We start from the raw sequence: 27,720 nt of genomic DNA, 5'->3' as shown, positions 1-27,720 counted from the left end.
CTTTCCCCAGCTATTTGCAAAGCCTCTTCAGATAACCAGTTTGCTTTCTTGCATTTCTTTTGCTTTGGAACTACTTTAGTAGCAACTTCTTGTATTATATCACGAACATCGGTCCACATCTCTTCGGGCTCTCTGTCTTCTAGATCTAATTCTTGAAATCGATTCCTCACTTCCACAGCATATTCTAATGGAATTTGATCCAGATCATACCTGAAAGGCCTTCTAGTTTTCTGCGTTTTCCTCAATCGAAGCTTAATTTTGGCAACAAGAAGCTGATGATCGGTGCCACAATCGGCCCCAGGCCTTGTTTTTACTGCTTGTATAGCGCTTCTTCATCTCTGCCGGCAAAGAATATAATCGATCTGATTCCTGTACAGACCGTCCAATGAAGTCCATGTGTACAGGCGCCTCTTGTGCTGTTGAAAATGAGTATTCGCATGCTCCTGAATATATTAGTCAGGCCTTAAAAGAGACAGCTTAGGTTTCCACCGCAAAATACTGGTGGTTTGTTTTCTGCCAAGATGTCTAAAATTTGATACAAAATTTTTAAGATCATAAAAATAACAGCAGTGAAATCTTGCAACTTATAAAGTAAAAACTGGAGGATTATGGAAATATTGTATGTTTTGAAGATGCACATTACGCTTAAAATTGTGAAGAAAATAAAAAAATATTGCTACCTGTAGCAAAATATGTCCGCATAAAAATATAGGCTAACATGGTAACCCATGCTTACTGTTTTACAACGTCATTCGCTACATTCACTGTATGGCATGACCTGCAACATGAAGCATGCAAAATTTGACCGCAATGAAGAGATCACTGCTCAATGCTGCACGCACTAAAAGGTGCGAATCTGCTTTGAACACTATTGCGTACGTAGCATGTCAAAAGTTTGTTGCATCTAACATTTCTTTCAGGAACCAGTTACTTTTCGTGACGTGTACCTTTTATGTTCAGCATGGTAATGACGATCATGACGGTGCTGATGTGATCACGTGTGTACCTCCCTTACACTGACTTGAAGCTGCTACCCCAGCTGCTTGTTGGCTCGGCACTCCACAAGGGTGCACAGGCTCCATTGGGTAGAATTTTCACATTATTCTGTCGTTCCCATCCCACCCCCACCCTTTTGTTTCTTCCAGGAGAGACTGACTGGCCAGAGGCTGAACATCATCATCTTGGCTGAGGGGGCGCAAGATCGAGAGGGAAACCCCATTACGGCCGAGATGATCAGGAAGGCAAGTTGCTGTTATCATGGACGGTTTTTGTTGATCTCAGTGGTTTTCCTCTTTCTTTTTTCTTTTTCTTTTTTTATCTGACAGCATTGAGGCCCTCGTTCAGTGGGAAACCTGGCATTGGCGTTGTAATAGTTGTCAGCGTTATGGGGGAAAAATCACAAGCATGCTTTTAGGTGTTAGTTGGCACATGATTCATGTGATGGGAATCCAGAGTCATAAGCGCTATCCCTAGGCTACGCTGGCACGCTCATACAGCTTAGTTAAAGTGAGAATTTATGTTTGTGTCAGGTGGTTTTTCTCGCAGTTTGGAAGCAAACAACTGTTTGCTTCCAAACTGCGGAGGAGCATGTGCGAGGTAACAGTGACACAATTCAAGGATTAAGTGAGCATCAGAATGCATGTGTGCAAATGAGCATCTGCAGGAGCCATTAAAGCTGTTGCATCATATTTTTAAAGGTGGAGCTTAGTGGTTTCCTTTTTAACAAAAATTATGCTAGTGCGCTCTATACGACAGTGTGTCTTATATGCGTGGTTCTTTTTTTTTTTTTTTTCATTTTGTGCAGCATTACTAAGAGAACTTTATCGTAAAATGGTGGTCATCTCAAAGCGACCTTTTGCTCTCTCCTCAATGTTTCAGGTGGTGGTGGAACACCTGAAGCAAGACACTCGCATCACCGTCCTGGGCCATGTGCAGAGAGGTGGCAGCCCCTCTGCCTTTGACAGAATCCTGGTGAGGGCTCTCTTGTGCACTTTGTTTTCACCTCAGTGAACAGTTCTTACCTCTACCAGTATTAGCCCCAACTGACATTGTAGTTCTGTTGTTGTAAGTTGCAGGAAATGTTCCTAGTGCAGTGATTATCAATGTGTGTGCATATTGTGAAAGAAGGCCAGGTCCAGACGGCAAGGTCGTGAAGGCAAGGCAAGGTATGCCGTGTCAGCGTTTAATCTGATGGAGAAAAACCCAAGCGCGCGCTGGAGCCGGCGCCGCGGGACGATGATGATGGTATGTACAAGAGGAAGACGAAGATCATGGTATGTACAAATGAAAGAGGATCCGTGGAGGGCTCACACAATCTGCCCGAGGGGTCGGAAGCGGCCAGCCTGGCCGCTCCTAACCAACTGATGTACCGCGGCGCACAAACGGCTTCAAGCGAGATACATGAACAATTTCAGTTCCACGGTGGCGTCGGTCAGCTGGGGGATCAACAGGTGTGACTTGGTAGTTTACTGGGGAAGTTTGGTTGATTACCTTGTAGGGACCAAGATAGCGGTGCTGAAATTTATCACTAAGGCGAGGGGTGCGCAGTGGTGTATACAGCAGTACTTCGTCACCAGGACGAAAAGAGACCACGCGATGTTTCGAATCGTAGCGACTCTTGCGGTCCTGCTGGCACGCTTCTGTGTTGAGGCGGGCAAGATGACGGCATCTGGCTACACGGGTTGAGAACTGGGCTGGTAATGATGAGTAGTAGTCGGGCGTAGAGAAGAAGGAAGTGTCGAGGATTGTAGTGGGAGGACGGCCGAAAACGAGGAAAAATGGGGAGTAACCGGTAGTCCGTTGTACTGCAGTATTATAGGCGAATGTGACGAATGGTAGAACAGTATCCCAATTTTGATGATCCGGTGTGATGTACATGGATAGCATATCCGATAGGGTGCGGTGAAATCGCTCAGTCAGACTATTAGTCTGGGGATGGTAGCTTGAGGTTGTCTTATGGAGGGTGGATGACGCACGAAGAACTTCGGATACGACTGTCGATAAGAAGGCCGTCCCGCGGTCACTTAGAAGCACCTGAGGAGCGCCATGACGCAATACAATTGACCGCAAAAAGAAATTAGCTACCTCTTCAGCGGAACCAGTCGGTACAGGGGCGGTCTCAGCATAGCGTGTAAGGTGGTCGACAGCTGTTATAATCCAATGGTTACCCCCATTGGAGAGAGGTAGGGGACCATATAAGTCGATGCCGACTACGTCGAATGGTGTGGCGGGACAGGGAAGGGGTTGTAGGAGACCAGCGGGGGAAGAGGTCGGCCGCTTGCGACGTTGGCATAGGTGGCAGGAAGCAACGTATTTAGCTACGGTGGTAGACAGGCCAGGCCAGAAGAATCGTCTTTTCACGCGGTCGTATGTTTTGTTAAAACCAAGGTGACCTGCGGTAGGGTCATCGTGGAAAGCTGCTAGTATACGTGGGCGAAGCACACGCGGTACGACTGGGAGCCAGCGAGTTCCATCAGGATAATACACGTAGCGGCGTAGTATGCCATCTTCAAGCTTGAAATTGCGAAGCTGTCGGCGAAGCCTAGCGTTGGGTGGGCTCGAAGCGCCGATAAGGCGGTCGATGATGGGTCTACAGTAGGCATCAGCTAATTGCTGTGAACGGAGAGCGTGCTTGTTCTCAGAGTCGTCAAAAGAAACTGCAGTGATATGTGTCGGTGGAAGCGATGATCGGCTGTGGTCAGAGGTGGAAATGCATTGTGAAGAAAAACAGCAGGCTGATTCCGAAACCGGGCAGCAAGAAAGAGCGTCGGCATCTTGGTGTTGGCGGCCCGATTTATAAACGGCGTCGAAATGGTATTCTTGCAGACGTAGAATCCAACGGCCAAGTCTGCCTGTCAAATTTTTCAGTGAAGATAACCAGCAAAGAGCATGATGATCGGTCACAACTGTGAAATACCGACCATACAGGTAAGGGCGAAACTTTTGAACAGCCCAGACGACGGCGAGACATTCCTGCTCGGTAATGGTGTAGTTTTTCTCAGCTGGAGTCATGGTCCGACTGGCGAAGGCAATCACTTTCTCACGTGAAGTTGCATCGCGCTGCAGAAGTACAGCGCCAAGACCGTGACCACTGGCATCAGTGTGCAGGATGGTAGGAGCGCTGTCGCTGAAGTGGCCAAGAACTGGATCTGATGTGAGGGCGTGCTTTAGGTCGTTAAAAGCAGTGTTGCACTGTTCAGTCCACACGAAAGGGCTGCGCACTTTAAGTAGTTCATGAAGTGGCGCAGCAATAGTTGCAAAATGTCTTATAAATCGCCAGAAATAGGACGCCAGGCCAAGGAAACTCCGCAAATCTGTAGTCCATTGAGGACGAGGAAAATTCAAGATCGCGGTTATTTTTTCAGGGTCTGGGCGAATGCCGTCATGGCTAACCAGATGTCCTAATATTTTAATTTCCTTCTCTGCAAAGTGGCACTTCTTTGTGTTGAGCTGAAGGCCCGTTGAAGCAAGACACGTGAGGACTTCATTCAGGCGCGTGAGATGGTCGGTAAAAGTTGACGAAAAGATAACAATGTCATCCAAGTAACATAAACAGGTTCTCCATTTGAGGCCACGGAGTACAGTATCGATCATTCTTTCAAATGTTGCGGGTGCGTTACAAAGGCCGAAGGGCATAACATTAAACTCGTAAAGTCCGTCAGGAGTTGCGAAAGCGGTTTTTTCTTTGTCGTCCTCATGCATAGGTATTTGCCAATAACCTGAGCGGAGGTCCAAGGTCGAGAAATATTCGGCACCTTGGAGAGAGTCAAGGGCGTCATCAATACGCGGCATCGGGTAGACGTCTTTGCGGGTAATTTTGTTGAGTGCGCGATAATCAACACAAAATCGTACCGATCCGTCCTTTTTTTTTAACTAATACTACTGGGGAGGACCATGGGCTTGTTGATGGACGAATAATATCGCGACGGAGCATGTCATTGACATTTTCTTCAATTACTTTTCGTTCCGAGAGAGAAACCCGATAAGGTCGTCGGCGTACAATTGAGTTACCTTCGGTAAGGATGCGGTGATGTGCAACACTAGTCTGTCCCAGTGGTGGGGAAGTGGCATCAAAAATGGCTTGGTGGGCTTGAAGCAATTGCAGCAATTGTTGATGTTGGTTTGGCTTGAGGTTCGGATTGATTGTCTTCGACAGCATGGAAAGAGAGACTTGCAATGAATCGCGTTGCGGAGGTAGCGGGGCAGTGAGCACCATCATGGATATAGGGTGAGCATCCACTATGCATGGCAGGGAAGTTCCTTTGGTCAGCACGAGGGATTCACGGGAAGTGTTCGTGGCAGCTACTATTGCAGAGCTGCTGCGGAATCGTACAAGGCTTGATGGGAAGGCGATTCCACGGGCAAGATGACTATGATATGGTGCGATGAGTACATCCCCGTCACTGATGTGTTCGGAAGAAACGGTAATAAGTGTTTCGCACTGTGGAGGCAATACAGTATCAGCTGCGGCAATGAGGAAATGATGCCGTGCAGAAATGTCAGATGAACAATCACTGTCTGTCATATGGATGACACGGTCGCCACAAGAAATTAACGCTGAAGTTGTTGACAAAAAATCCCATCCAAAAATCATCAAATGCGCACACGGTGAAAGCACAGCAAACTGCACATGGTGGCGGACGCCGTCTATAACAACTCGAACTGTGCACTTTGCTGAAGGGTGCAGAGGGACGCCATTTGCTCCACGAAGTCCAGGTCCATCATATGGTGTCGTTACTTTCCGCAAACGGTGGCACAAATCAGCATGAATAACAGAAAGTGCAGCTCCTGTGTCATTCAAAGCTTCGACCGGTAATCCTTCAGCTAAAACGGAAATCATATTATACGGGCGACGAGGAGGACTTTTTGTAAGTTCGCAAAGTGCAGTTTCTCCTCCGGAAACTGCATCGCTTAGTTTTCCGAATTACGGACAGGAACAGTTGTTGCTGGTCGAAGTGGTGAAATAGTGCGGCGGTATGGGGAAGGGGACCGGCGTCGGGATACATGAGCCCCACTTAGTTCAGACGAGGATACCGGCGGTGGAGAGAATCGACGAGGTTGACTAGGAATTGGTCGTCGCTGATAATATGCAGGTGTGTCACTTTCGAAGGCGTCATAACCATATCGCTCATTCTGAATGCGTCGGTGACAAAAGCGAGATATATGTCCTCGAATTCCACAATAATAGCACACTGGGCATGTCGCTCATTCTGAATGCGTCGGTGACAAAAGCGAGATATATGTCCTCGAATTCCACAATAATAGCACACTGGGCGAGAGGGGCGCCAAGGTGCGTAATAGGGTGGCGTCGGTTGAGCCGTCGTCATGGCGTTGATGTGATTGTAGTGTGGTGCTTGGGGTGGGGGAACAAAAGGAGGAGGGGATGCAGTGACGTGAGCGTAAGTCGGTGCTGGGCGAGGTGCAGGAGGATCAGGCATGACAGGGTGGTTGATAGTGGCCAACTCTTCTTTAATGATGTGGCGGAGGCCGGCGTCATTAGGAGGAGACGAATGATCGCACCCGTGCCGACAGAAAGGGCTGAGAGCTTGGAGCTCCTCGCGGATTATCGCTCGAATCATGGCTCGTAGATCGAGGTCAGTAGAAGTCGGAGCAGTAGTGAAGCTGGGCTGCAATCGGGAGGACTGTAGCTGGTCGAGGCGTTGGCAGGTCGTTATAATGGAATCAACACTTGATGGATTTTGGGCAACTAGGGTGTTATATGCCATTGAATTGATTCCCTTTAAGACATGGTGTACACGTTCAGATTCCAGCATAGTGGGACTGATACGCCGACAGAGTGACAGCACGGCCTCTATGTATGACGCATAGGACTCATCGGGACCTTGACGGCGGGTAGCGAGCTTGTTCCTTGCGATCTCCATCCGAACAGCCGGGTCAGCGAAGTACTGTCGGAACTGCTGCTTGAAAGTGGGCCAGTTTGTGGTGTGGGGCTCGCGGTTAATAAACCAATTTCTGGCGACCTCAATAAGGTAGAAAGATACGTTCAGAAATTTCAAAGCATCATCCCCCTGGTTGTAGGCACTGCAGCGTTCATAAGTGTCAAGCCAGTCATCGACGTCTTCGTCGCGACGACCAGCGAACAGCGGCGGGTCGCGTTGTCGTGTGGGCACCATCGGAGGCGGCGGTGTAGCCGAGGTAGAGGGTCCGGCCGGGTCGGGACTGCTCTCGGTTGACATGACGATGGTAATGGTTAAACGGCGACCGGAACGTAGCTCCAGCGAGAGGCAGGGCACAAGGCAGCAAGGGGATCTAATTTCACCTCCACCACTTGTGAAAGAAGGCCAGGTCCAGACGGCAAGGTCGTGAAGGCAAGGCAAGGTATGCCGTGTCAGCATTTAATCTGATGGAGAAAAACCCAAGCGCGCGCTGGAGCCGGCGCCGCGGTACGATGATGATGGTATGTACAAGAGGAAGACGAAGATCATGGTATGTACAAATGAAAGAGGATCCGTGGAGGGCTCACAATATATATATATATATGCAATATGTACGTTTCAAGTCAGACATGGTGAAGAAAGGGAGAATGTATGAGAGGGTATGCCAACGTACATAGACAGTTGTCTTCTGCAAAGATTCTTTCCTGGAATAGAGGCGATCTGAGAACTACACCCATGTTGCCTTCACTGTCACAACTGCTGTACTATGCGTGACACTGTGAAATGTATGCTCCTCCCCCTGGGCTTAATGCTGACGTCTTCTGCAGGGCTGCCGAATGGGAGCCGAGGCTGTGCTGGCCCTCTTTGAAGCCACACCAGATTCAGAGGCTTGCGTCGTGTCCCTGGACGGCAACCAAGCCGTCCGAGTGCCACTCATGCAGTGTGTGGAGAAGGTACTGCTTAGGCTGGGAACACTTTCACGTCACAACTACCTGCCTTTTTTTTAACGCTTTGTCCTCTCTCTCAGCCACCTTTGTGTCACCTCCCTGATGTCTTTCTGTTCTCATGCTCGAGCAGTGCTCTTAAGTGCTCCACACTTAGTAAAGGTGCTTGTTTTGCGTTTCTTGTGGGCGCTTTTGATCCAACCATGCACTATGGAGGTGACTGCAGGCTAGGAATCCATTACGCATTACTGCATCATTACTAAAAGGACACGAGCTTCATCTTGTGGGAAGAAATTCTACTTTGAAATAACCAAGGTTTGCCAAATAACCACTCAAGGGATCAGGCACTCATCACTTCGTAATTTTCAAAGGTGACACGCTGCAGTAGAACTCCGGAAAAAAAAATTATTGTCTGATTGTGTGACCATGTCAAGGCATGTGCTGCCAAATAGAGTATTGGAGTACGAGAAATAATGTCTGCTTTGCCCATTAGCCAGCATTGAAGCCATCCCCGTAAAGGATATGGAGTGTGCTGAACTTGTCTGGTACAAAGAAATCACTGTTAGATGTAGTGTGCTCACAGAAAAAATTGCAGGCATATTCTGTTGTAAATCAGCTGTCAAAAGGTTATGCATGGAGTGCATTAATGTTAGCAAAAAAAAAAATTGTCATTATTTTTGCAAGCAGCCTGAAACAGACACTGTATCAGCTATATTGGTTATGTGTGTACAAACCATAGAGAACACTATTGAATCTTGAGCAATTAATGTATCCTAAGCAAAGTAGCATTCTAGAAACTTGACTATATGTACTGTGATTGTGCTCATCACGTCCATAAAGAGTATGCATAAACCGGCTGGGAATTTCAGCAGAGAGATTCAAAGGCTGCTGAATGATTTTTCTTTTTGAAAGCAGAATTTTTATCTCCTAGCATGCAGTCCACGACTGGTGTGGCGTCCTCTTTTGCAGACTCAAGCAGTTGCCAAGGCCATGGCCAACAAGGAGTGGCAGAAGGCGGTCCAGCTGCGAGGCAGGTAAGAGGGCACGGCTTGCTTGACACATCTCAGGCACTATGCTCACTGTGTGAATAGCCCCCACCTTTTCTTTTGTAGATGGCGGGATTTTATGACCCTGTCGACACTATGCCCCAGCCAAATCACACAGCACTGCTCATTTCATAGTGCTCTACTGAGTCCCCCCTTTTCTTGTACTCTGACACTCTATGGGGATTTATACTGCAGAGTGGTGGGTGTTATGTTACAGAGGGGGAAATGCGAGCAATCGTTAAGAGAGCGACGTATCTTTGCAACAGAAGCAGCTAACCACATGATGAATAAAAATTCAATAAGTGTGAAGCAGTACACTGAAAACTGTCAAAAAATATAATTGTCACACACACAGAATAAAAAGTACAAAAAAAAAAAACACTTTGGAAAGCAAGCCAGAATGCTGATTAAAAAACTTGTTACTGTCACTTAAACGGCAACTCTGGAGGTTTTGCAACATTTGATATTATAGTAAACATTTTGCTGCAGGTTTTCCTCTCTGCCGTGACGCATTCCACCACATTTGGGTGCCGGGCGATAATTCATTTGCGTATAACTAGATTGTGCTCTCAGTTTAGACAATTTCTGCGGGCAAACAGTGCATTTGTGATGCTACAAACATTATACCTGCATTACTGCCCACTCCCTGTGTGACAGTGAAATTGAGGCCTGCATTAGGCTATCTCGGGCATTTTATGTACTGTGTCGTGATTTCAGGACTTTATTTCTACCATCCAACGTGCGTGCGAGTGTTTTTACAACACTGCTTGTGACGTCACCATTTCGTCAACAGGAACATCGTTTCTGGTCACGGAACCAGTTTTGGTTTCGATTTGCTGTTCTTTCTTTCTAAAAATAATTTTGCTTGGAATTTTGAAAAATGGTTTCTTATATCGGAGTCAGGATACGCCAAGGAATGTAGTGCAGTTGATAACTCAAAATGATGATAAAACCACCGGAGTCACCCTTTAAAGCCTACACACAGTGCCCATGTATAAGCAGTCAATTTCGGTTGCACTTAGTGTTGGGGGGATAAGACCAGAGGGGAAGGAAGTGGATTATGCAGTAGGGTTGTCCAACGTTCGTTGAAACCTTGAATAGACATGAGTGAGGAAGAAACTGAGGATGCATATTCGGGCAGTGTTCCACATGCATGCATGTGGATGAAGTGCAGTGCCCTAGTCTGCTATTTGATGTCAACACTCGTTACAGAGCCCTCGCCGGTCAAAAACAGAGAGGCACCTTGTTACAGTGTGCATCATGACCTATGTGTCTGTTCAGGAAGTTATGTCCTACATGTTACTATGAGTATGACCTAGTGCTGTGTACATTGATTGGCTGGGTCTCATCAAAGCTCACCACCGGGATTACTTCATTTTTAGGGCAGTCCTCGGGTCGTTTTTATGCAACATTCTTTCATGGGTGAAGAGAAGAGCACATGCACGTGAATGTTCAATTGCGAACATGTGTTCACAAAGTGCCAAGAACTCTGCCAGCATTTAACACGCTCAAGTGCTGATAGTTATTAGTGGAAGACTTTTATGGTGGGACAATAAGCATCATCAGGAACAATAAGCGTCATCAGGGGTGACCTTTTCATTTTCGTTCCGCGTGATTCATCCATGAGCTTGCGGCAATAACTTCAATAATTCAAACTCTGTTTCATGGAGTGATTCCAATGCTTGATATTTAAAGCATGCAACTGCAGAAGGGAAGATGTGCTTAACTCCGGTGCAGCCGTTGATACGATTTTTGAGTGAGCATTGGTAACATGCTCTCGGTTTTTCTTGATGGGAGTGCCAGACTTAAGGCAATGGTGTGCGCGCTCCTCTCTAGCTCCAGTCACCTCCCACCTATAGCAGCATCAGTGCTCCCTCTGAAAAAATGATCATCTGAAATCAGGGAAGCTGCAGGCTCCAAAGTAGTATTTAGCAGGTGACAGGCAGTGTGCGTTTTGTGCATATGAAGAACCAATAAAAGTCATTGCGCGTGCCTACAAATTCGGCTGGCAACCAGTTGCTCTGTGGAACGTTTATCTCCAGAGTGCGCTTTGCAGTCGAGTCCAAAACTGCAGCATCTGCAGTTTGTCGCTAGTCAGTCAGGCTGCAGAAGAGAGTGGAAGGGTGGAGCACCATTTTTTTTTCTTCTTCGTTATCTCCATTGGCTTCAGACTGGTGTCTTTCTGATTGCATGGTTATGCCTTCATTGCTTTGAGCTATGCACTCATCACAGTGCCATCTCATGACAAACTACATAATGGAGGTCAGCTTATTTTTATTTTATTTTTATTTATCACATACTGCGGACCAAACATGATAAAAAAAAAAAACAAGAAACTTATGCTTCAAGGGAGCTTGGTTTTTTGGCCAGCAAGGGCCAAAACTTTGAGGGTCGACTTCCATGTGGCAAAATATGGCCAGTAAAAGCAGTGTGTTTTAGTGAGAGTGTCAGCACCCTCATGTCAAAAAATATTGTGCATTGGTGTCAGCGGCATCAAAGGTTCGAATCTTGGCAGTCATGAAAAATCACGACCATGCCTCTAGCAGGCTTTTGAACATCAGAGTGTCAGTACCCCCAGGTCGGAAAAAATTTTTCAGCACTGTCGGCGTTGACCGGTTCATACCTCTCACCTTGAAAAATCATGCCTCTTGCAAGCGACAGTTAGCAAGTGACATGGCCAGGTATTGATTTGTCAACAAGTTGAGACTTCACCAGACCAGACGGCATGGCCGAATATTTAACTAAAACCTCGTTGATACGTTCCTGGTTCATACAATTTCCCGTTTCATGCGCTCAGAATTGCGGGCAGTAAACATCTCCCACAGAGTTGCAGTATTTTTCTCCCAGTTAATATGATCCCGGACAACACAATTTCCCGGTTACCAAGCTCAAAATTTCAACAAACTGTGGTTGTATAATACACTTGCCTATCAACCACACATGTGCTAATGTACGAGGGGACCGAACCTAAAAACTCGCGACATGAAAATTGAACAGCGGCGCTTACTCGCTATAGTTGCTTTTCTGCAGTGCCTCGGTGCGAAGAGGCGAAGCTTCAAAGAAGACCAACGAGCCAGCATACATGGTTGCATTCCCTCGGAAAAACGACTGCATGAGGACAAATACAGGGACTTCTATGCAATGCTTTAGGGGGCATATGTGTGAACCATTTGATTACTATGCAATTATACGCTTGCATACGAGCAAGCCATACATGGGGAACGCAGCATGAGCAAAAAACGTGGTGAATGTAAGCAATCGCGGTGGCTTCTCCACATGTCACTGGTATAAGGGGGTGAAGCATTCGGAAGCACCCAAAAAAACAATCTGGCTCGTCATTATCGTCCACAAACTATTTGTTATTAATCTGTGTTGTTATTTGTGTTGGACAACACAAATGCGGACTGAATTCTGCATAAACTTGAAAAAGGAGCTGGTCATACTTGATGTTAAGAAATGCTAATTGACCCTTTTATGCAGAAAAAATGTCCACCCTATATGCTTTTTTACCTCATTCAATAATTAAATTGTTCAAAATCAGGCAGTTCGGATCCTGTGTTTTCTCGGATAATACATCCCCCTCCCTACGTTTTTAAAAAGAACACATCAATGAGGTTTTACTTATATATGCTGTCAGTCCGGGCAGCTCCTTTCATAAGGATGGATGAAAGTGAATCAAACACACCTGGACTCCTGCACCACCCTCGAATTTGTGTGGCCGCATGCCACCACTCGCCACTCCTGGCTCGTACCATGCCACCATAAATCGTGACATCGGCCATGTACAGGTTGTGCGGTGATACTCACTGTCCGGTGATGTGTGTTGAACTGGCGATCGAAGTGTCGCCGATGTGTGGGAAGCAATTAGTGAGCGCTCAAAGATGTAGCGTTGGTTCAAGCGCTGATACCTTCTTAGTACCCTGGAAGAGCTGGGAACTGTCAAAATTTCACACACTCTACAGGCAGGTAATTTTGCAAATTCATATCGTCATCATGAAAGTTCCACTGCATATGACCAATCACGGCTAACAAACTAATTTTTCTTACTCTTCTGCTGTTCTGTTCATTGCATGCTTGATATCATTTAAATAATTGCTAATGTGATAAACCAAGTCGTGGCTCTTTCAGTTTTGATAATTATGGGGACTTCTCTAAAAAGTATTCGAATTCAAAAGTAACCTAAAAAAATTGGATTCTATGCCCGAGCACTTATTTATGGCCTGTAATGTGTATGCCTTAACAGCTGTACAATAACATTGTGGGTTATGTTTTTTTGTAGGAGCTTCGAGCGGAATGTTCAGACGTACCGTATGCTTACAAGGTTGAAGCCCCCTAAAATGACCGAGGACAAACAGGTGGGTTTTTTTATATTTTCTCATTTGCTGCATCAGTTGAAAAATGCTTGTTTCATTTGCTCGTGACGGCTGAAAAATAGCTTTTTAATTGAACTTTCCACTTCTCAATTCAATTTTTAATTCAATGCACACATTTTGGATTAGGCCCCTACCAGGGTGAGTGGAATGCAATACATGATTACATGTGTACCTTGTCATGACTTTCCCATTGTGTATGTCCCTTTTCTGTGTTTTACATCTTGCATGCTATAGGAAAGAGGGGGGGGGGATGAATAGAGCATTTGAGCATCAAATAAGGCCCACATCGACAGCATTTGCACCTTATTTGCATGTAAGTGAGGATCTTGGATTCACTTTTGATGTGGCTATTGGTTAATGCATCAAACCATATGGTAACTATATGTTAGCATCGACGCAGACACTGCAAAAGGACTCCATACTATATCTTCCGCGCAGAAACTTTGTAGTTGACGAAAAATTCCTCCTGGAAATTCCTCCTGGCCTGGAATTGAAGAGCGGCTACCCCTGACAGGCCCCAGGTTCGAACCCCAAACCAGGACTAATTTTTCCTAATCTATGAAATTTCAGCTTCCATTTCTCATCACATGACTGTGAATGGGTGGATGCTAAGATTTAATTACTGCCTTATTGCAACTTTATTCCACTTATGAAGGTTCCCTTAAAGGATGGGCAAAATTATACAATAAGCTATTAAACACCGAAGCACTTTTTTTCATGGTACACAATCTTCATTTGTCATTTGGGCTTGAGTGAGTGAGCATCTCCAATCAAATTTCAGTTTTCCTTCATTTTGTATGTACCAATGTGCACAGATGTTGTCCAGCCTTGGCTTCTAGTTGTAGTAGAATATCATCTTATGCTGTCCTGTGCTGTTTGTGTGTCGTCTCTGCATGTACATCATCACAGAACTCGCAAGAGTGTGATTGGTTGGCCCCTGAGTGATTTCATTTCAATAACCGCTACAAAATTATTCCAACAAGAAATTACCAACTAGCCCAACTTGACGTTTTAACGAAGTTTCCTGTGCATTTCTAGGAGGGCTACCGGATGGCTGTGATGCACGTGGGTGCTCCGTGCTGTGGAATGAATGCCGCAGTCCGTTCGTTTGTCCGAAACTGCCTGTTTCGAGGAGACAGCGTCTTCGGGATTCACGACGGCGTTGAAGGACTCATTGAGGGCAACGTGAGTCGCTTGTGGGTGCTGCACTGTGATTGTGTAACAGCCTGCCTTTTTCCTCACGGCCACTCCTCTCCCAAGCTGCAGCAACTGAAAATAAATCAACAGGTTCTAGGGTGTGTGGGGAGCTAATTATGGTGACAGGTGGGGCAAATGGCAGGTGGCACAAGCTGCCAAGAACGCAGCCGCCATCTCGTGTGCACTTTGGGCTCCTTGTGGAAATTTATCGCCCCTGCGTCGACCACATACTTTTGTTTTGAGCTAGATTTTTTTTTTGGTACCAGGTAAATTTTCACAGTCCCCCTAGGATACCACATCTTGTGAAAAAGGCAAATTAGATAACTTGTGTGTTTGGGATTAGAGAATCGCACGTCTTGTAATGTAGTATAAGCAATCTTCAGTCGTCTCACTGTCAGATGTTTATTTTAGGAACCTGCTTTCATCTCACTGCAATGGGCATAATACGGTCGAACCCGGATTTATCGAATTTTGGTTATATCGAACTCACGGAATATCCCCTTGAAAATCCCATGTAAAAGTATAGAAAAGCCGCGTCATATATCGAAACTCAATTTCACCGGTCGTTCAATAAATCGAACTCCGCACCACGCACTGGAAAGTGTGCCTTCCCCAAAGTCGATCGCATCACCCTCGGCCGTTTGCCGCGTGACGTTTTCAAGCCACGCGTGGAAGGCATGAGAGGGTAAAGTTCGGCTAGGGCAGCGCCGCGCGCATCTGCGGTTATCGTTTCCCGCGCGCAAGCACGTGACGTTTGCAAGCCATGTGCGTGAATGAACCAGAGAGAACCGGTGGGAACGAGAGGGGGAAAAACGCGATAGAACGAAGTGGCCATTCTTTTGCCGAGCTATCTCTCTCCTTCCCCTTCCCGGCCTTCGTTCGCAGTAGCACGCGCTACGCATGCGCCAAGCCAGCTCAGCCCGTTTTCACACAGAACGTCGGACGCTTCTCCAGCGTGTGTTGCGAACCCTCTGCGCGCGGCGGCTGACGTGGCTATGATGCCTGCGGAAGTTAAAAAGCGACAGATCTCTTTTTTTTTTTTTTTTTTTTTTTTTTTCGAATCGTTTGTTCTTATCGTTGTGCTGTACGCGCGGCGTAGCGTAAGATATGGCGTTACGAAGCGGCTTTTTTTTTTTTTTTTACGTATGTGTGAATCAACGAAAGCACATGGTCAGCTGCGATCATGACACCGGCTTTTAGCATTTTTCGCTTCAAACAGCATTTGCAGCTACTTTATCACGCTTTCCAATAATTTTGTGGCAGTAGACTACGCCCGCCCCAAACGCGACGTGATAAATCGAACCAGGCTTGTGCAATCAAGCCATCACGGGCAGTCTGCCAAGTTCGCTTCCCACCGCAGCAGGAGCTATCAAAAGATAAACACATTGCGACGTTATTGCTGCGCTGCACAGCATCTTGGCACGCTGCCAAGAAATGAGCTGTGGATGAGACGACCAAAACGGAGTGCGACATGCAAGCGATAACGTTGGTGATTTCCGCCACGGCAACACAGAAACCTTGTTTTGAGCTGCCGGGGTGGCTCGTAGGGCAGAGGGACACAGTTCCAACAAGTTGGAAATTTTTTGCTCTGTCGCTGAGATCGCTTGCATGTGAGCGAGCTGGCCTTAACACTTTTTTTTTTTTTTTTTTGCCAAATTCTCGAGTGCAAAAGTGGAGGGTGGGTTCATTATGCGCGTGAGTTGATTACGCGACAAATACAGTATCGTTTTTCCCATCGTAAGTGCCGTCCCAAGCCGATTTCTGTGTATCGAATTATCGATATATCGAACTATTTCGCTATCCCCTTCGAGTTTAATATATCCGGGTTCGACTGTATATGCCACTGAAGGGCTGCGTAGAAGAGTGGAGACCAGACCCTGTTTTCCCCTGAAGTGGAGAAATATTTTATACTTTGTTAGTCCCAGATCTTTTTTTTTTTCTTCTTTAATGAAAGTGGAAGAAATGTATTGTACAAGGTGTGCCACTCCTTCTGAGAGTTACCAATAAATCTGACTGTATGTACATCACTGTTGAGAATTTCCATAGCTTGCTTAGCTAAAATTCCGCACGAAGGTTGTTTATATTTGGCCATTCCCTGCTGATGTAAGACAGCCAGGAATGTTTAATTAGCATTAAAAACACCAAATCAAGGTACTGTATGTGCTGATAATATTACCACAGCTGGAAACAGAGCCACCTGAACATCAAAGCACAAAAAGCTTCAAAGGACTTTCTTCTAGCATTGCATTCAGTTGAAAGACCATCTCAAGCCGCTGATTTCGTATTTTGCTTCAGTTTACCATTCCCTGCAATTCGATAGCTGTAGTAGGAAACAAATTAAAACTGATTTAGTATTTTCTTCAGTAGACGATCGAGAGATAATTTATCAAGTAACAAAGGCTGCTAGATTCAGACGGCATGCAAGCAAACGTGTTGAGTGTTTCCATGCTTTCATTGAGACATTGCAACCTAGGCAGAATTCCCCTGCAAGATATTCTCGAGAAACAGTTGTCTAAAAGTGCTTCCGCTTAGTTTCGTTGATTTCCAGGCATGAAATGTCTGAAAAGTGCTAACCTGCCTTTGGGTCAGGTTTGTTCAGTGGTGGCTAAAAGATCAGATTTGATGCATTTCACAATTGGCCTAGTGATACTTAGTGGGGGGTTTTTCACTGATAGTTATCAATTTTATTTCATTGTTTTTTTAGTTGGTCACAGGAAACAGGGGGAAGAAGATCAAAGAGTTGGAAGGCAGCACATGTCCTGTAAATATGTGACCTTTTATGTTGTTGTTTTGCGTAAACGTGCTTTAGAAATTTTAGAATCTTCACCCTGCCAAATGGTTGCTCCTGCCAACAGATCCAGCTCATGAACTGGAATGACGTGACCGGCTGGGTTGGCCAAGGTGGTGCCTTCTTGGGAACCAAGCGGTGAGCGCAGGCTGTTGTCAGCTTTGGTCTGTTTGTTTTTTCGAGTCTGTCACGTGCCTGTTATGTATGTAAAAGGAAAGCAGAAGCGCGTAATGCCGTTCTTTCAAACTTGCTGCACTTTGTGCCATCGTTGTACAAAAACTGTGCAGTTGTGGTCTGCAGCACTTTCATAGATGAAGACCTTAATCATTGGTGACAGTTCTTGTGCACGTGCTTCCTTGCGCATATACCAACTCTCCTTCGCTATAACAGTGCTAGAATATGCAGTCACTAATTTCAGCATTGTTTTTTTTTTTTTTTTTTGTCTTGTCCTTCTTGACCGTGAAATAAACTAAAATAAAACATCTTGTCGCTGTGAGTGGGGTGTCTTTTGTCCCTAATGTTTGTCTGAAACCTGCTTGACCTTAAAGCCGAGCCTCGAACCAAAACTGGAACCAAAGTGAAACCTGTTGTGCAGGCACACCTGATTTGCATTTTCTCTACCCATGCTAAGTTGCTCGTCATTTTTTTCCTATTGAACTGGCCCAACATCAGAGGCCCTTTCAATTCTTTCCTTGGCACACCTTCGTCCTTCTTCTTTAGGTCTGTGTTATTTATCATCTTTAAATTGTGTATATACTAGTTTAGTGCCTTAACTTGGCTGAGCTTTATTTAATTATAGCAGCAACTTCTCTTCATTCTCTCACTGTAAATAACCTTGGTGCTAAATAGGGATTGGGATCGTTGTATTAGCTCATTGCCTGTTTTTTAGCATGCCATTTTGTCATTGGTACTCTAAGTAAGTTCTCGTGTGCTGTACAGTATAGTACTTTGAACTTGGCCCATGGACTACTGAAAGCCAGCTATCATAGTCGGGAGTGTTATCCTCTAGGTTAGTTTGGTAAGGGAGTGCAATGTTTAAACTGGAAGTATGGGCAGCACCTACGTCTGATAAGGGCAAGTTAAGCATTATCTCTTTGGAGCACGCATCTATGGTTGTGCTCGCGACTTGTTTTTTTTTTTTTCCTAGCATCTAGCACTACCTTCTAGACGTTGATAATGCTGTGCTGGAAAAAGTGCAGCGTCATTTTTTTCTGTTTTAAAAAGAAACCTTTTCGAAACAGTAAACATGGAAATTGGAATAGTGCAGTTCTCTGTCATGTCCCGGCTGTGCAGCTCTGTGGTGTCATCAGTGTTCTTCCCTGTTATGGTGGAATGTTTTACAGCAGAGTGCGTGGTAGCGGGTGGCGCAGGCACTGTGAGCCTGCGGCAGGGCCTAGTGAATGAGCTCATGGTGGGGGAGAATGACCCACTAGATCGGGCTCGGGTATCTGTAACTGTGGGGGCAACTGAGACTGAATAGTCAACTGAATACAGCACAGGAGAGGACTCGAGAGGATCTACAAAACCGAGACGAAAACCTACAATGGTGTGCAAGCATTATGGAAATTTCCTAGCCATTTGCGTAGTTTTTGTGAAATAGGAGGTTTCAAATGTATGCACAAAAATTTCAAGATTTTTCTCGAAAGTAGCGCACATTGCACATTTGAAAGTGTTGTGCTTTCAGAACTGTCATTCTCATCTTGTTCTGCTATGTGGAAGGGTCTCCAGATTGTGGCAGCATTCTCCAAATAGATTTCTCTGTGGCCCTGTTGTGTAAACTGATATGAAGTACCTAATTGTGGGACATTTCTGTTTTCGTTTTTGCTACAAATGCATATCGTATATCCACAGGTGCTCTGGCATTTTGAGAAACATCTTGCTTTCATCCGTTACAAAGCTGTGTGCCTAGTATAGCACAGACTGAAATGGAATGTCTTATTTTTTGCTTCTCTGCACACGTGCATTTGCAATGCTGTTTTTGCAGAACGCTTCCTGGTGAGGTGATGGAACAAGTTGTGGCCAGGCTGAGGGAGTACAGGATCCAGGCATTGCTCGTGATTGGTGGCTTTGAAGTAAGTCGGTCTTGCTGGGCTGTTGTGCTGCAGTCTGTGTGCATACGGCTGCAAGGCAGTGACGAGACATACAGTGCGTTTTATCAAGCAAAAACACACACGATAGCATTAAAAGTCTTGTTACAATGTTGCATTGGTGTCAGTGTTGCCATGGCAAGGGAAAAATTATGGGCATGACACTGGCAGCTGGCATGGCTGGGCAGTGATCTTTCAGTGGTGTTTGGGAAGGCTGGTAGGGGCTGCCAGCTTAGATTGCTTATTTTAGGTGGGAAGGTGGAATAAGAATCAACCTTCCAGTGCTCTTTGGTGCCAAGTCAGGTAGGCATGTTCATAAGGCTCGGTTAAAGTGGGGCATTTTATGTCAAGTAGTAGCCTATTGTTTCGCATCATACCCTTAAAGGCAGAGCTCGAGTATCCCCCATAATTTGTTCATCACTTTCTAGGCTCAAACTGGAATAGCTGTTAAGCCTTTGTCACGCTATTTTCAGTGTCCTATGAAAACACATCGTTTAAACAGTACATTCAGGCCTCAAGAAAAAAAATTGTTAATTTCACAATAGTGTTCTTTTTTTTTGTTTTTGCTGGGACATTCCAAATTTCATTTAACGTGTCAATTTATGGAACTAGTAACACTGAAATTTGACGACTCAGGTAAACACCCAAAGGACTGAGGAAAAAATTTCGCTTTTAATAGTGCAGGTTACGCGTTAAATTGTGAAAGAAAAAAAAAAAAAACAAATGTTCCGTCTAGCCGCAAAATATGTCTGGACGAAAATGCCGGACGACATGCTACGCCGCTCACTGTTTCATGCAGTGTTATTTATTGCATTTGCTATGTGGCATCACGAAGAACAAAACGCTGCATTTGTGACATAAAGGATTTGAAATTTGCCTGAAACAAGGGAATCACTGCTGGGTGCGGCACGTAATCAGAAATGAGGATGAGAGTTTGCCTTGCACTCAGTTGTGCACGCGGTGTGTCAAAGGGTTCAACATAGTACACGAGCGGGGAATTTTTCTGATTGGTAGAAAGAGGATTGTTGTGATGGAGATTAATATTTGCATTCTGGATTGAGCAGAAGAAATGCCAGTCTGTTCCTTCTTTCGATCCGTTTAATGAAGTGTGCCACATGCCTTTGGTTCAATTCCAGCAGTTGGAACTTGTGATACTCTTTACTCGCAAGATGGATGCACATTTTCTTCCATGGGGCATAGTTCATTATGCGAGGTTATACGTTGTCAGCAATTTGAAACCGTCAGAATGGGACAGTGAAGCAGGCTGGCCAGATGGAAGCTGCCCCTGGTATCGCTGCTTGGAATAATCCAAGTTGTGCTTAGCACAAACACGCATGCATGTACCAACATGATTTTATGCACAACTGACCACACTGACGGTTTTGGCCAACGCATGATCCACAGTCCTTAGATGTGAAATGGCTGTCTCTCCTGGCGGTCAACACTAGCTAATTTGTTAATTTTGTGAAGCAAAATGGCAGGGTAAATAGAGAGTTTCATACGAGGGCTCAATATTTATCATGCAAGGGGATGTCTTGATAAACAAGTAGTGGGTACGTTCGTCATGTAACACAGTATATGCTACAATTCTGGGGACCTCAGGGATTGTTAACTCCACTTCAGAGTTTATTTTGGTACAAATTTTCCTCCTTGAGATGCTTTAAAAGTTATTATGCCTTCCGTGGCTAAACATGCAGTCACAGCAACAGCAGGGTGGACCAGTGAGGCTACCGTAATATTATGCTTGAACAGTCCTTTTCTGTTGCAATACCTACTATGACTGAGATTTTCAGTTTGTTTCGTCAAAAAAGATTAAAATTAATTTCATTTGTTTCACATGACAGAAGCCTTTTGAAGTGTCATTTGGATTTAAGTGCTTTTTGTTGAAGAGGTCATTCCATATTTTAACAAGAAATTAGACATCTTTGTGCCTAGCACAAAGTGGAAGCGGTGACAGATTTTCTCTTCTTGGGCTCCAAGATTACCTCTGAAGGAGACTGCAGCCATGAAATTAGGAGACGCCTGCTTCTGGGAAAGAGAGCAATGGTTAGCCTTGACCGCCTAGTAAAGAGTAGAGACATTAGTGTGCCAACCAAGATCCGTATAACTCGTGCTATGGTCTTTCCAGTTGTGATGTATGGATGCGAGAGTTGGACTGTGAAAAAGGCTGACCGCCGAAGAATTGACGCGTTTGAATTGTGATGCTGGCGAAGACTCTTGAGAATTCCTTGGACTGCCAGAAGATCAAATCAGTCTATATTGTCGACCATAAACCCTGACTGCTCATTGGAAGGTCAAATTCTAAAGTTAAAGCTCAGCTACTTTGGTCATCTGATGAGAAGAGAGGAGTCGCTGGAGAAAGATTTGATGTTGGGAAAGGTTGAGGGTCGCCGGAGAAGGGGTAGGCAGCGAACGCGATGGTTAGATGGCATCCTCGAGGCACTGCAGATGAAGTTATGTAATGTTAGGAAGATAGTGAGAGACCGGAAAGCGTGGCGTGACATGGTCCATAGGGTCACGAAGAGTCGGACACAACTGAACGACTGAACTGAACTGAACTGTGCCTAGCACTTTTTCACGTGTGTCTGTAAACTGTGTATATACACAATTACAAAAAAAGTAATTGCGTCACATTGTGATACAATCGGGATGCCATTGATCTTTTTCAACCTCGCCTGTTCTGGACCTCTCTTCTTTTCTCTCTTCCCTGCCTGCTGCTGTATGCAGGGCTACCACACAGTGCTGCAGTTGGCGGAAGCCCGGGAGAAGTACCCTGAGCTACGTATCCCCATGTGCATTATCCCTGCAACCATCAGCAACAATGTTCCGGGCACCGAGTTCTCCTTGGGCGCCGACACTGCCCTCAACGAGATCACTGAGGTCGGTTTTCAGTAATCTCTCTCTCTTTTTTTTTGTGCGTTTGTTTGTTTGTTTGTTTACTTGCTTGTTTGTTTGTTTGTTTGTTCTGGCTCTATTGATAGAGGCTGCAAGGCACCCTTTGCTTTTTGTCTTTCTTGTATTACCGAGAGGCTGCATGTCACTGTTTTCCCTTCTTGATACCCGTCTTTGTATGCTTCTGAAACCATTTATTCTCCTAATGATGCGGTATGGGAGATGCATTTGCGGCGTTATTTTCAATGGTGCACAGGATACTGAGCCTGTTTACTGGTTTCTGCTGAGTATGTAGGGTGGCATTCTGTAACATTCCAGTTCAGTTTCATTTTATCTGGCTGTGACATCACTTGTGATGAGAACAACAGGTGAGTGGGGAAGCTAAAAGAACCACTGACATCGCACAGCTGGCCTGGTCACAGCACCACCACTGGCTGCCCATTTGGGCAGAGTCACAACAGCCATGCTTCACCAGCTCACCACACAGCTCCTTTCCTGAAATGGGATTAACGGCAATAAATTTCGTCATGGGTAATAAACAGTCTGTCGTGCTTTGTCATTCGTCGTCGTCAGTTCAACAATGAGGTGTAGGCAGAGGGGGGCATTTATAAAAGTGGCATAATGGGCATCTTTCTGCCATGACTAGCATGACATTTTCATGCATGACCTAGGTCACGCAAGCAGTGACATTGGGCAGAGGAGCAAACGAGGTGAAACATTGCAAAATAGAGCCCATGCTTACTTATTCCCAGCACAAACCACGGGCCCAACATTAGTGCTATGTTGGCAATGCCCAGCCCTACATAGGGCCAGTGCACTGCCAACAATTACGAGCATTGAGCCGATTTGTTCCACTTTGGGCGCTGTTCTGGATGTCTCTGTTGCATTATCTTCGGGACCCCTGCTGCAAGCCTTTGTGGTGCTGTCTCTCTTTGAATGCAGATCTGTGACCGGATCCGCCAGTCGGCACAGGGCACCAAGCGCCGTGTGTTTGTTGTGGAGACCATGGGCGGCTACTGCGGTTACCTGGCGACGCTGGCAGGGCTTGCGGGGGGTGCCGATGCAGCGTACATCTTCGAGGAGCACTTCAGCATCAAGGACCTCATGAACGACGTGCAGCATATGCAGGTCAAGATGTCCGAGGGTGTCCAGCGAGGACTCATCCTCAGGTGGGTCAGAGGTGGAAAATTTTTTATTTCATTTTTAAGGCCAAAAATAGCTCAGTAACTTACTTAAGGGCACTGAATTCTAGGGCTTATTTATCTTGCATGTGCATAGCATGTTTTCATGGTGTAGTAATAATAATATTAATAGTAATTGATTCACAGGAAGGAAAAGGCGCAGTATCTGTCACACTTGTTTCTGTGGACGCCTGAGCCACGCATTAACAGAAGGGAGGTAGGTGGGAGGAAAAGTGGAAAAGAGAAAAAGGGGTCGTAGTGGAGGACTGCGGAGTTATTTCGACCACCTGTGCGCTGACATCGCACAGCACAAAGACATCGAAATGCAGCCGCCGTGGTCGGGATCAAATCCGGGCACTCCGGCACAGTAGTCGGGCATCTTACCACTGCACCACCGCAGCGGGGCTAGCGTATGGACCATGGATCACATTCAAGCAGGCTAGGCTTAGTGAAATCGCATTATTTGGTCAAATTAATGTTGCCAAGACTAAACAAAATAAGTGAGCACAAGGTTTCAACTCACAACTGGAATTGCACTGGAAAAACAATAAATAGTATCTAAGCAACAGGTGCATAGGGATGCAATAAAAATCATCTGACACCTCTAGTTTTGAGAGAGAGAGAAAATAATTGATGAAAGGAAAATAGGTCAGCCAATGGCAAAGTGATCATGGCCTGCTTCTCCACACTGGAGAAAGGGAGAGGAAAAGGAGAACCTGTGCAAATGGAGGGTGATGATGTCATAATACAATGAATTGGTCCAAGTTATAGAGCAGATGACTCACACAGTGTGCAGCACTCATCTCGTTCAGAGTTGACGCATAACATATGCTGTGTAAACCACTTCCTTGCGGGATGGAGCTGCAGGTAGCTGGCTTATCAAATGGTGTTAGCGCTTCAACATTCTCACAGTGTCCCGATGTGGAAACAAAACCTTCATCTCATGGAACGGTAGTATACACTCACATGCCTGGCGAGTCAACAGTGACATCCACTGAATTGACTGCTTTCTCACCGTAACACTTAGTTCTAGTCTACGACTCTGGGACCTTCGCACGTAGTATCATTATTGTTGATTATGAAAGAGAACTGAACAAGGGTTGAGGGGAGCCTCAGTTCGAAGGCAAAGCCAGCATTTTGACAGAGGGACTTGTCTTCGTCCCTTCGACACAGACAAGTGCTCTTGTTTAAACATTGACTTGGCTTGCGAACTCAGGCTCCCACTCAACCCTTATTCAACTCTCTTTCAATTTGTGCAGCCATCTTCTTCCTCTTGTTCCACTCTGATTATTGTTGATTGTAGGGTACAATTGCACGTGTTATAAGAATATATAAACGGATACTGGAAATCGAAAGAACCACATCTGGTTACATAACCACCACTTAACACCCTGCTTTCATGAGACAGAGCTTCGTTTTTACCTAAAAACAATGCTGCGTGCTGGATTATAGAAGCGTTTCAGACCACTCAGACAATGTCGTACCCATATGAAAAGAGTGCTTCGTACGTTTGTTTCATTGAGACACTGCTTTCTGACTGTATCTAAGCTGAAAACAGTGTGAAAGCTCAAACCAACAAGCAGTAGCCTGGTAGCATGAATTTTCGTGAATGTCTCTGAAGGTGGGAGGACTGTGGGAAGGGTGCCATCAGCATCATCCCTTCTTTCTTTTTTTGCTTCATGTGTTTTTTCTTGCTTTCCCTTTCAGGAATGAGAAGGCCAATGAGAACTACACAACTGACTTCATCTTCCGGCTGTACAGCGAGGAGGGAAAAGATGTGTTCACTGCCAGGCAAAATGTCCTGGGTCACATGCAGCAAGTAAGAAGCGAGCACCTTAATTGCTCCTGTATTGCAAACAGTGTTGCAGAGGTTTCATTTTCTTTGAGGTAGTGGCACCTTGTTTTTGATGTTGCGTACATGCGCTGTACAACTATTGTCTGTGTATCATCAGCATTGAACGCATTAAAACAGTGCTAGTTAAGCATGCATTGCACATTCCTTGTCATACTGTAGCCTCAAGACTACACTGACCTCCACTCGTGATACCTGGGTATGACCACATGTAATGTTTGTTACCCTAAGCGACCATCGGTCACTTAGGGTAACAAACTGGATTCCAAGGGAAGGAAAGCATAGCAAGGGGCAGCAGAAAGTTACGTGGGCAGATGAGGTTAAGAGGTTTGCAGGGATCAAGCGGATGCAGCTAGCACAGGACCGGGTTAATTGGAGGAACATGGGAGATGCCTTTACCCTACCCTGTAATGGGTATAGTCAGACTGGTAATGATGATGATTGTTCAAGGAAGGTGCAAAATAAGATATCTGGGCTCAAGTCATGTTTAGCCTGAATTTGGCCGAGCATGTATGGGTTGTAGCTGTTAGTATCAGATTTAAGGTTTAAACAAGAGAGTTTGTGTTTTCCGGTTTTAAGCTGTTCAACTAATGGGTGAAATGTGAGAGTGATAGTTCACTTAACCAAACTTGGATGTGGATGCTGGTCATGCATTTATAATCTTTCATTTGTACACTTGATGCAGGCCTTGCGTAGAGACCACAATCCATTGCCCTCACATTGTTTTTCATAGCCACAAGCACTCTTGAACTCGCAAGCAGCATTCCACCATTGTGAACTCTTTTTTCTAGGTTCTTCTTTTTGTTTGTTTGTTCAGTGGTATAGGCAGGCATATGTGAGCACACTCTGTCCCTGTAGTTTGACTCCTAGATAGACTTAAATGCTGAGTTTTCATTCTACCCTTGCAGAAGCAGAACAGATGTCTTTCAAGACATCGTTTGTTATAGCCTTCATGGCCTTCCTGTGTCTGCCATCATTCCGCTCCAAGTGGCATGGCAGTCATTTTGAACACACGTGAAGTTGGACCAAAGCATCTGTTCAAATAAATTGAAGGTTGAGTTAAGAAAGCTCAAATTTACAGCATTTTTCTTTCTGAGCATTAATAAGTTGCTCTTTTGTTATTTCGTTTATTTTTTGTGGTTGTTGTTGTCAGTCTTGCCGCTCCAGGTTTGGCCAGCATCCAGCATTGATAAATAATTGAATGGCGTAAGTAGGAAGCACTGTGTTTCACACGTGTGTTTGTGCACAGGGTGGCACACCGTCGCCATTTGATCGCAACTTTGGCACCAAGACGGCCACGCGGGCCTTTGAGTGGCTCGTGCTGCAGTTGAAGGCCAGCTTGCAGCCAGACGGCACGGTGAAGGCCACCACCCCTGAGTCAGCCTGCCTGCTGGGCCTGATTCGGCGCCAGTACTACTTCACACCCGTACAGGACCTCAAGTCACGCACCGACTGGAAGTGAGTGTTACTCTCCGAGGAGCATCATTGGGTTAGGAACATGATAAAAGATGCACTGTTCCTAGAGTAATTGGACTTTGAGAGTGGAAGGGGTCGTGAAATATGCTGGCCCCTCACTTTTCTGTGCCTATGTTGATTGATGCTCACCTCTGCCTCGTTCATCCTGTCGAATGTTTCTGTACTATACCTTTTAAATCTCCCCTCAAGTTAGTAACAGAAATCACAATGCTACTAGTGACAAATTTTTCCTTGCATGGAAGAAAAGGAGTGCCCATTTGTATTTACCTGAGGAGGGGAATTTACCATAGGGAGGGGAATTCTCAGGCTTTTAAAGCGAAACCGCCAGCAAAGTCTGTTTCAGGACACCTTTCTTCATCTTCTGTTTTCTAGCTTGTTTCTTCTCGTCTTTCATATCTTCTTCTTTTTGTTTTTGAAATGAGGTGGTAGATATACACGTTGACACAGACTATAGTGAGGTTTTCATCATTTGGTCAGCCTAAGGGGAAGAGGAATTGGTAGCCTGTCTTTGACGTCGATAACTTTGTACCTTGCTTGAGAGTAGTGTGTGTTGCTTGCGTCTGCTGCTAAATGATGTTTAGTGAGAGAGTAGTGAGTGTGCTCTTTGTTGCCCTGCCTGATTTAACATTCCATTTCTCAAATGAAAATAAAAAGAGGGGTGGCGATAACAAAGTTGACATTTCGGACGCCTTCGGTTGTAAACACCAGAAGAAAATTACTCAATTCTTGTTCGAACTGGACACAATGCTAGCAATATGATATTGTAACCAGTACAAGGTGGCATTAATAAGCGCTCGCCAATGAATCTGGCAGAAGACACTGATGCGGTCAGTATGGCTCCACACTGCACCATACTTTTTCCGCGTCTCCCTCGGTTGCAGAGAAGCACGTGGAAATAGTTAGATACTGTATATCGGTAGGAAGCAATCTTGGGATTTTTCTTTCTGTAACATTAGCGGTTTAATGAAGCCCACTCTTATAATGATAG

The 27,720-nt window shown here is 45.4% G+C and overlaps 1 protein-coding gene across 5 annotated transcripts in view; it reads left to right on the top strand.

The window, feature by feature from the left end:
- Pfk (ATP-dependent 6-phosphofructokinase) overlaps nucleotides 1-27,720 on the top strand; it is a 73,262-nt gene that overhangs the window by 18,457 nt on the left and 27,085 nt on the right. For all 5 annotated transcript variants that reach the window (XM_084602853.1, XM_084602855.1, XM_084602856.1 and 2 more), the window contains exons 7-18: nucleotides 1,146-1,241; nucleotides 1,879-1,971; nucleotides 7,724-7,849; nucleotides 8,810-8,874; nucleotides 13,166-13,241; nucleotides 14,298-14,444; nucleotides 17,312-17,382; nucleotides 19,229-19,316; nucleotides 22,059-22,211; nucleotides 23,166-23,392; nucleotides 25,112-25,223; nucleotides 26,506-26,714. In XM_084602853.1, the coding sequence (XP_084458979.1) occupies nucleotides 1,146-1,241; nucleotides 1,879-1,971; nucleotides 7,724-7,849; nucleotides 8,810-8,874; nucleotides 13,166-13,241; nucleotides 14,298-14,444; nucleotides 17,312-17,382; nucleotides 19,229-19,316; nucleotides 22,059-22,211; nucleotides 23,166-23,392; nucleotides 25,112-25,223; nucleotides 26,506-26,714 (1,463 nt within the window). The remainder of the gene's footprint in view (nucleotides 1-1,145; nucleotides 1,242-1,878; nucleotides 1,972-7,723; nucleotides 7,850-8,809; nucleotides 8,875-13,165; nucleotides 13,242-14,297; nucleotides 14,445-17,311; nucleotides 17,383-19,228; nucleotides 19,317-22,058; nucleotides 22,212-23,165; nucleotides 23,393-25,111; nucleotides 25,224-26,505; nucleotides 26,715-27,720) is intronic.

This window comes from Amblyomma maculatum, chromosome 4, assembly GCF_055883805.1.
Source record: "Amblyomma maculatum isolate TAMU_Amacu chromosome 4, ASM5588380v1, whole genome shotgun sequence".
NCBI lineage: Eukaryota > Metazoa > Arthropoda > Arachnida > Ixodida > Ixodidae > Amblyomma > Amblyomma maculatum.
This window is presented reverse-complemented; position numbering and strand designations above follow the sequence as displayed.